We start from the raw sequence: 10,049 nt of genomic DNA on the forward strand, positions 1-10,049 counted from the left end.
TGTAGTGACGGCCAGCATTATGATCACTAATTACATTAGTGACGGCCATATTGGTTGTCACTAATGGGTTAACTTTAGTGATGGCCACATATGGCTGTCACTAATGGGTTAAATTTAGTGACGACCAGTTTTATCATCACTAATTACATTAGGCCACATATGGCTGTCACTAATGGGTTAACTTTAGTGACGACCAGTTTTATCATCACTAATTACATTTGTGACGAGGGAATTAGTGACGACTTGTGACGGTTTGTTTGGTCGACACTAATACTTTTAGTGATGGCTTTTTGGGCTTTTAGTGATGACTCTGGCCTCCACTAAAAAGCTTGTTTCTTGTTATGAAGTCAATCCCTCTCGTACAAGTTCTGTGGGAAAACCCGGTAAGTGAAGAGATAACTTGGGAGTGAGAAGAAGACATGAAGATTAATTTTTCATATCTATTTGAGGACCCTATAGTCGGAATAAAAGAAGAATGATTAAATTTCGAGGACAAAATTTTTATAAGGAGGGGAGAATGTAATACCCTGGAACGTTATAAATAATAAGCGAAATTTTTTGTATGGGCCTTAGAAAATTCTTAGAATTTTAGTGTCTATTAGTGGATTTAATATTAGAGTTAGTATAGTATGTATAAATTATAAATACGTATATGTCTTGAATAAAAATGTATTTATATTGTATAAAATATATAGTTTTAACATGGTTATACCCAAAATTATATGTAAAGTTTATGTATTATTTTGATATATTCTTATATAAATTCGTATATATATTATAAAAAAAATAAAAAAAATCAGAATAGACGTAATGGCCATGCTCTGGCCGTGTCTACAACAAGAAATTAGAGGGAGAGGGGTGGGTTAAGGCCGCAATGGTCTTCAGCATGGTGTTTAGGGCGCGAGGGTGTTCTTGACAGGACAAGGCACGCCGGATTTGGGCTATAAAAAGCCAAGTTTGAGCGAAGGTTTTCATTCAAAATTTTACTTCGAAAAATCGAGTGTAAGGCAATGTTTTGAGAGATTGCAGAAAGAGTTATTAATCCTTGCATCGTGAGCAAGAATTCTGAAGATTTTGGTGGCCATTGGAACAGAGGAAAGCAGCAAACGAAGCTTGCCAGAAAATCACGCCACCTTCAAAGCCGAGTCTTCAAATGCCAATTCGAGGTACTTCTGTTATTTTTTTTTTTAAATTCTAAGGCTATATTTGGGATTGGGAGGTCGAATTTAGGGGGAGTGGAAGGTTGTTTCAAAGCTTGGGGGCTCGAGAGGACTTCGTCGCCGGAGAAGATGACTCAAAAGGTCATTTTGGAATAAATTTAATGTTTAGGAACCCTTAAGGCCCAAGGATTAAGAAATAACTCGTCTGGCACGATTCTTGAGGTCGACACACTTATCAAGGCAGTTTGATTTTTAAGGTAAGTGTACTTCTACAAATTTGTATGGTTATAAGTGTTATACCTTTAGGTAGGTACTTGATAATATGCGAGTGATTTGTGTTTCAAACCCCGATACTCGGGGATACTTTCATCATATTGACATACCCTGAATATGTATCCATCATGTAGACTGCATACATGACATGACTATGAAATGCATATGTACACGTTGATATCATTGATTACGCGCATTGAATCCATTGGGAGTATGAACTGACATTGCTACTTTACTAAGGTTGCCCCCATACACCCCGGCTTTGAAAGAGGTGGTCGTAAAAAATAATGAGTAGCATGAAGGGTGCAATTGACCACTACGATGAAGTAAAACATTGCATACATGGATGATAGAACATTTTGTGCCCTTATTTAGATAGTTCATCATCTAATTCGAGTTATACCCCTGGAACATTCAACGTTCCAGTTGGAACTTGCAGTGAAGATACAAAAATCAAATATGTGTAACAACTCGAGTTGTCGAGGAATGAGCAAGTCGTATCATGTTTTGTTGCAGCATAAATATTTCCAGTATTATGTAATATGTCATGACAAGAATATACGTTTTAAGTTATCTTTTGAAAGCTTATGTATTGTAAGAATTTTGTAACAAGAACCATGTTTGGTTACCAATATATGAGATGTCGTGTTTAGGTTCGATTTCAGCTTCCGCTTTATAAGATTCTATTTAAATCTAGTATATGAATTGTTTGGTCTGGCACCATATAGGGTTAAGGGAATTTCGGGAATAATGTAATTTAGCACATGAAAAGGAAAAATAAAAGAAAAAAAAAAGTCCCAAATTTCCTAAGATATAACACGCCCTAAGTAGGTGGGGTGTTACAGGCCCTCGACCCCGGTGCCACTCCCCACCCTTTTTGGACTGTCTTCATCAAGGATCAGTTTTGATACCACCTGTAACATCTTGTATCGAGCGATAGGAAGGATCGAAACAATTTACCCTGATATGCCTACGAGAGCTTTCTAGAGGGTCACCCATTCTTGAGTTTCCCCAGCTCAAGTACGCTTAACTCTGGAGTTCTTTGTCTACATTCAGCCCAAAAGGTATCCAGGTGGTGTTGTTTCATTCCTTACTTATCCTCGATATATACTACCATTTTCTAGACTCTTGGGGTATTACAATACAAGAAATGAGCGAGAAGATAAACTCGCAAGCTTAGGAGTTGAACGACTTTTGACAATAGATGTTTGAGATGCGAGGTTTGGTTGAACAACTTACTACATCTACTCGTGACATATTTTATTTTTCTTCTTCTCATCCACAATCGACTTACCAGCCTAACTCGTCTAATGCTAGTGATGATTCAGACAATTATGTTTCGTAATTATTTTGATGTAAATGTCAGTATGATATTAATATTCTATTATTTAGACAGTTATGTTTCATAGTTATTTTGATATAACAGTCAGGATGATATTTTAATTTTTATTTAACTCATCTAATTTTTATTGTGATGTAAATATTTTGTTTGACTATTAATTTTTATTTTATAAATAAATTTTATAATTTCTATAATAATTCTTGTTTTAAATAGATGGGGCATGCAGCAGGAGCTTCCATGCAGGTAGGGTATCGTTTGGGTACTCGTTTCTTTTTTTTTTTTCTTTTTTTTTTTAATATATCATACTCTTTATTGATATACAATATATTTTTCCCCATTATGAATGCTGCACCCCGTCTCCTTATTTTCTCACTGCACTCTTTTCTTTTCCCACTTTTTTTTTATTTTAATTATTTTATATTTTTTACATGTCGGTACCAAATTAAATATTGTAGAGAGGCTCTCAGCTGAAGTATGTGCAAAACAACAAAACATGAAAACAATTAAAGACATTTTGGCTGACTTTGAGCCTTCCTGCAAATAGATAAGAAAGGAGGGCCAAGAAATTGGCTGAGAGAGCTGGAGAGGTACTCGTTGGGTTAGGTCCTGAAAGTCGGGAATAATTGGCTTTTGAAGCACACATTGGAGGGTTTCAAGTGTTCAAATTAAAGGGTAAAGCACTAAAGCTACAAGGTTTGACATCCTCAAACTTGCTTCAAAACATTGGTAAAACCATAAAACGCTAATAATTTTTACTGACACTCACATTTTTTTAATTATATTAACGATGCTCTTGTAAACTCCAACGGATCTATGGAGTTTTCGTTTATTTTTACTGACTTTTAAAATACCAATAATTTCGGACCTAGCCACAACTTGCTATTTGTCGGGATTTTTGGGTTTTGCCTATATTTTTTTCTTTTTTCTTTTCTACTAGAATTTCACACAAACGCCGGTAAAAAAAAAGGTCAAAAACTGCCGCAAATCTTGTAGCGGGCATTGTCATTATTTTTTGTCCCTTTTGATTCCGCGTGGATTCTAATACGAGTGCATGCCTATAATTCTACATGACAGCTGATGAAAACTTATCCACCAGTAATGGCATGGATAGAATCGGTATGCGGCCAGAACATAACAGATGGGGCATGCGGGAGATTTCATGCAGCTAGGGTATCGTTTAGGACATGAAATTAAAGCAGGCAAGACAACCAATAAAAGTCAAATTTACTCTGAATTTTGCTGGAAATAACAAAATATAAAAACAATTATAAAGACTGTTTTGGTTGATTTTGAGTCCTCCTCCAAAGAGATTATAAGAAAGGAGGGCGAAGAAATTGGCTGAGAGAGCTAGAGAAGCACTCGCTGGGTTAGGTCCTGAAAGTCGGGAATTGAATAATTGGCTTTTGAAGCACGCATTGGAGGGTTTCAAGTGTTAAAATTAAGGGGTAAAGCCCTAAAGCTACAAGGTTTGATATCCTCAAACTGCTTTCTGACATAAGACACATATTCAAGCTTATTGTGTGTTGTCTCTTTTTTGTTTTAAATTCTATAGTTTACATGTAATGTTTTCTACTATAATTGTGATCGGAAACTTAAATTTGTCTTTGATTGGAATGATAATTTGATTGTGATTAGAACTTCAAATTTACTATAATTAAGATATTATCAAATTCGATTTTGAATAAAATTCATTTTATCTAGAGAAATATCTTTTTGACCAATCTTTTGATCAAAATATAATTTCATGTGTACATTTACAGATGAATTTAGCTCTATAAATAGATGTCCAATGTCTTGAAATTAGTTGCAACAATATTACTTTTTTAGTACCAATTTCATCATAGTGATATTTTTTTCTTTCCACCCATAGTTTTTTTTAATTTGGGTTTTTCACATAAAATTTTGTGTTCATGTGTGTTATTGATAGTTTGATTGTGATTTTTTATGAAGATGTGTAGATCTAATGGTTGAGATTTGTCAAACGTTGATAGTTTGATTCAACGGCTCTTATACCAATTTGTTATGAAATTAGATCGAAAACAAACAACTATCAAACCATCAATCATACAAACAACACACAAAATTTAATGTAAAAAATTCAAATCGAGAAAATCACGGACAATAAGGACAAAATATCACTATGATGATGTTGATACAATAATAGTGATATAGTTATAACTAATTACAGGATATTGGATAGCTATTTATAGATCTAAAATCATATATAGATGCACACATAAAATTATATTCTGATCAGAAGATAATTCATGAGAATATTCTTCCATATGAGATAAATCTCAATCAAAATTGAATTTGACAATATCCTAAAAATATAGGAATTGTCATGATGAACTCGGAGAAGCCTTTTTTTTTTTAAATATAGTAATATTTATATAAGTTTAAAAATATAGACCTAATTTATATAAGTTTTAAAAAAAACTCATATAAATTAATATATGTAATATTTATATGTATGATATTTTGTGTATATATATAATATTTTCCTAAAAATGGATTTTCTAAACACAATTGTATCAAATTTATGTATATATTAGTTAAAGATTAGAAAAACTATTTTTGTAATTTAAGAATATATTTTTTATAATTGTGATATATTTGGAAAAAATGTTTTCTAGTTTATAACTAGATTTCAAATTTTAACAAAAATATATACAAAGGAAAAACTAATCAATTAATTCATTAGTTGTGTTAAAAATTAATGCATTAGTTGTGTCGTCTAAGAAATAAAAATAAATTTTTTTCTGAAAACAAAATAAGTTATATGGGGTGCTCAGTATGTGACTCAAATTATAAGATATTTAATGAAAATCAATTAAATAAATACATAATTAAGAAATGTGACTTTTATTAAATCGTGTAGGTTGTGACAACGTAATAAAGCATGGCATCAACTAATTCATTACGACCACATTATGAAGCCAAACTCGATTTCATAGACTTCATGGTCACTCGTCCTCATAATTAAATTCTCAAGTCATTAATTATTAGTTTTTCTCCTTAAGTATTGTTTAGCTTAATTTTTGTAGCTGACCAATTCTACCCTGTAGGGAATGATCAATCTGCGCCTCCCATTCAAGGTACATTTTCATCAGTCCGAAGAATGTGAAAAATACAAGCAAAACAAAGAACGACGACAATTTTAAAAATTTGATTATAATATTAATTGTGAATATTATTATTAATTGTCTTTAATGAGATGAGATTGTCAGTTTAAATATGCATAGTTTTAGTCAAGTATAAATAAATTTTGATAACAATTATCTAAATATTTATCATATAATACATTACTTTATTTAAGATAGATGATGATTATAGATCAATTCTTATTCTATTATAATTCGTAATAGAAGAGTTTTATGATGTCACTATATATATAAATTAAGTTTTCTTTATATTCTATAAAAATAATCTCAATATATGATTGATGCCAGCACGATAAAGGTGAGAAAAGGAGAGGAATATATATCTAGTTTCCGATGGACAAAGTCATGCAAGTTATTTCGTTTCTAATTGTCATGATTACATACTAATCAATTAAGATATATACCCAAGTAACTCTGATTGACCTGATTTTTATTATTCATGTATCATTATCAAAACAATCTTGGAAAGAATTGTTGTCATAATCTAAATTGTGTTGGACCTAACCCATAACGTAGTAGAGATAGATAAAATTTCTATACCTAATTCAAATTAAACTCCATTAGCGTTGGTTTTCTATTAATTGTTTCTCATTTAAATTTGTTATATCTAAATATTCATTGTTTTACTTTATTCCTAACAATTACTTTATTCAAATTAAATTCTTTGCTATATCTAAATTCTCATATAAATTAATTAGACAAAATGACGATGCAGTTTACTCCAAGAGAGAAAAAAGAATCATTTTTTCTATAAAAAAAAACTTAAAAATATTAATTGACCCATGTACACATAAAAATGCAGATGACAGCAAGGATGAGTACTGGAAATACATAACATTGCACAGAGCTGTTGCGGAAGGCGATTGGAAGAGCGCCAAGAATTTTTTTGAGAAAAACCAAGATGCAGTCACTGCCAATCACCTCGAACCTGGAGAATGCACTGCACGTAGCAATCCAAGCAAGAAAAAATGCAGTCCATGCCGTGAAGAATTTGGTGGAAGAAGAAATGCCGATTGAGGCCCTCGAACATAAAATTTTTTATGGCCAGACTGCACTTAGCTTCGCTTCTATTGTTGGTAACAAGCGTGCTGCTGTTATTCTGGTGCAAAAACACCCCCGATTGTTGTATATTCGCAACCAGCATACGTTTCTACCAGTCCACGTGGCCGCCCAATATAATCACAAGGATACTTTCGAATACTTCTTGTCAGTCTCTGAAGACGAGCAAGGTGGTGTTGGGCCCTTTGCAGGCAAATCCGGGGTTCACCTTGTTAGACAAGTAATATTTTCCGAATACTACGGTGAGAACCTACAACAGTACTCTCACTGTGTGTGTATATATAACTAAATAGTCAAACAAATAAATATAAAACGTAACTCTTACAACTGATTTATTTGGTTAACTATTTATATATATATATATATCATATCTCTTGTAATGCTTGTTAATTTAATTTGTTTTATCAAGTAGATGAGGCCCTAAAATTGATTGATCGATATCCCGAACTCGCAAAATTACAACTTCCCAATGGTGATAGTGTTTTATCAGCAATTGCTTTGATGGAGTCGGCGTTCCCAAGTGGGAGTCATCTATCCTTTTGGGAAAATGCTATCTATTCTTGTAAGGATATATCACTTTTTCAATAAATCCTCTTAATTTTTGTGTTTGTGCAATGAGCTTAATTATATTATATGCTTTTATTCTAGGTGTTCCAATGAAATTAGACGAGTATGCTAAAGAACGTAGCAGATCTGACATTGAGGACCCAGCACAACTTTTGTGCAAAGTTAAATTACTGCCTAGCACAACTTTCCAGGTTTAATTGTACAAAAAATTAAACTACTGCCTAGCACAACTTTGCCTAGCACAACTTGTACAAATTCAAGGGCAAGTCCCAAATTCTGCTTAGATAAAGTAGTTTTCCTAATTGATTCAATTGCTTTGATGACAACTTGCAGTGAGCCAAAGATTACAAGTCATGCTGACTCCAGGGGCATAGTCGAGTGATAAAAGGGCAGACTGAAAGCTTGTCTAAAAACTCTCAGTACGTGAGTTTAATTTGTGGGGGAAGCATAATGCTTTCTTTTGAGGAGAACCTTAGGAGTGACATTAGTGATATCAAGGCCTACCACCCTGATCACTCAGGCATATCTCTCGATTTGCCTCCTCAGTGAGCCAAAGATTAAACGCATCAAGAACAAAAAAACAAGTCCCTCATCAGGCAGCTCGGCTTGTGAATTTGTTGTGCAAGCAAATTGCAACTCTAAATAACTACAAGGCTTATGAATCAATTGTGAAAGGCCCACTGCTTTCTGCAGCAAAATTAGGAGTTAAAGAGGTGCATGGTGGAAGAAATATTGGATCCGTTTCCGGATGCAGTTTGGTTTACTGATGATGAATCTCATTATGTATTCGAATTGGCAATTTTACATGGCGGGGAGACTGGCATCTCCAAGCAAACTAAATCTTATTCCTGGCGCAGCACTTCAAATGCAATGTGAGTTGCAATGGTTTAAGGTAATTAACTCATTTCAATTTGGTTTAATGATTATTTAGGAAAGCATGACTTAGAATCTTACATGCACGGCGATCAATCTTACTTTTGAGCTTACGGATGATAAAAGAAGATAAAATACATTTTTAATTACGCTTCTCATTCAGGAAGTCGAGAAACTTATGCGACACCAAAATAAACTAACCAAAAACAACCATGGAGAAATTCCTGCAATGCTATTTACTGAAGAACACAAGGACCTAGAAGGTGAAGGAGAGAAATGGATGAAAGATGCAGCAAATTCATGCACAATTGTGGCATCCCTGATTGCCACTATAGCGTTTGCAGCTACAATCAATGGTCCCGGCGGCAATGACGACAGTACTGGTCTCCCAATTTTCTCTAAAAAAAAGTGCATTCATCATCTTTAACATTTCAAATGCATTATCTTTATTCACATCTATCACTTCTCTATTGATGTTCTTGTCCATCCTGACTTCACGCTATGAAGAAAGCGATTTTCTTTATGTTCTTCCCAAGAGGCTGATAATTTGTCTCATCACCTTGTTTCTCTCCATAACAACCATGATGGTAGCCTTCACTGCTACCCTCTATCTTGGGGCGATAAATTACAAGGAATGGAATCTAATTCCTACAGCAGCAGTAGCTAGTGTTCCAATCTATATTTTCACGTCCTTGCAGTCCCGCTCCTCTTGGATCTAATCTATTCCACATATGGTACCATTTTTGGCAAGAAAAATGATCGCCCCATTTTCTTACAATCACCTACAGGAAAATAGTCCGGGTATTCAAACCTCCTACTCCATCGGATATGGTCATTGCTTGGCCGAGGGCATTGATGAGGTTGGGTCTATTTTCCTGTTTTGGCTTAAGCTGTAGAGGTCGAGTTTAATGTTAGTGCCAGGGCTTTATGTTTCTTGTGGTTTCCATGTTTTTCCGTTGTTGGTTGGAAGTGCCTCGAGTGGCTCTTGGGAAAGCATTGTATACGGTTTGCAAGGTTTTATAGACTACGACTGTTGGGAAAATCAGACAATTTTTCCCAAAATCAGAAGCACAAAAAAATAATAACCGACAAAACTATTAAATATAAAAATAAATAGAACACTAGAAAATTAACGAGGTTCGACCAATATGGTCTACGTCCTCTGACACCACCAAAACTTTCACTAATATCAAAGAGAGATACAAAAAGGAGAAGTGTGCAATAAATGCAAACTTGAGGGATGCAAATTACAAGGGGAAAGGGCATTAAATAATGCTAAAGGGGACCTCCCTCCCACTACCCAACCGATGTGGGATATTGGAGGGAGCCAAGAGCCAACAAATCTCCACCTTGGCAAATCTTCCAAATCCAAACCAAAGTCCTCAACATTCTCTCCAAAGAATCAATCATCAGAGGTGTCTTCAAATGCACTATGAAGCACCAACTTCAAATACTAAGGATATTAATCAAGTCCAAACAATGTTAGAACTTGACTGCTGTCATAACCTTAATCATCATATCAGCAGGATTTTCAGCAATTGGGATCTTCTGAATCTGAGTATCTCCTTCTTCCAAAATTTTCGTACAAAGTGATATCTTATGTCGATATGC

At 34.1% G+C, this 10,049-nt stretch overlaps 1 protein-coding gene across 1 annotated transcript; it reads left to right on the plus strand.

Moving 5' to 3' along the window:
• Positions 1-4,085: 4,085 nt before the first annotated feature.
• On the plus strand, positions 4,086-8,865 carry LOC127805624 (uncharacterized). The gene is made up of 6 exons (XM_052342374.1): positions 4,086-4,241; positions 6,742-7,240; positions 7,411-7,560; positions 7,647-7,756; positions 8,320-8,457; positions 8,602-8,865. The coding sequence occupies exons 2-6, from the start codon at positions 6,841-6,843 to the stop codon at positions 8,863-8,865; spliced, it is 1,062 nt and encodes a 353-aa protein (XP_052198334.1). The 5' UTR covers positions 4,086-4,241; positions 6,742-6,840.
• Positions 8,866-10,049: the final 1,184 nt, after the last annotated feature.

This window comes from Diospyros lotus, chromosome 7 (genome assembly GCF_014633365.1).
Source record: "Diospyros lotus cultivar Yz01 chromosome 7, ASM1463336v1, whole genome shotgun sequence".
NCBI lineage: Eukaryota > Viridiplantae > Streptophyta > Magnoliopsida > Ericales > Ebenaceae > Diospyros > Diospyros lotus.

What these genes read in the sequence shown, in the direction of transcription:
- LOC127805624 (XM_052342374.1), top strand. Translation starts at nt 6,841, where the DNA reads ATGCAGTCACTGCCAATCACCTCGAACCTGGAGAATGCACTGCACGTA. An exon ending in AATATTTTCCGAATACTACG is followed by an intron (nt 7,241 to 7,410) that starts GTGAGAACCTAC and finishes TTTATCAAGTAG; the next exon opens with ATGAGGCCCTAAAATTGATT. An exon ending in GGAAAATGCTATCTATTCTT is followed by an intron (nt 7,561 to 7,646) that starts GTAAGGATATAT and finishes CTTTTATTCTAG; the next exon opens with GTGTTCCAATGAAATTAGAC.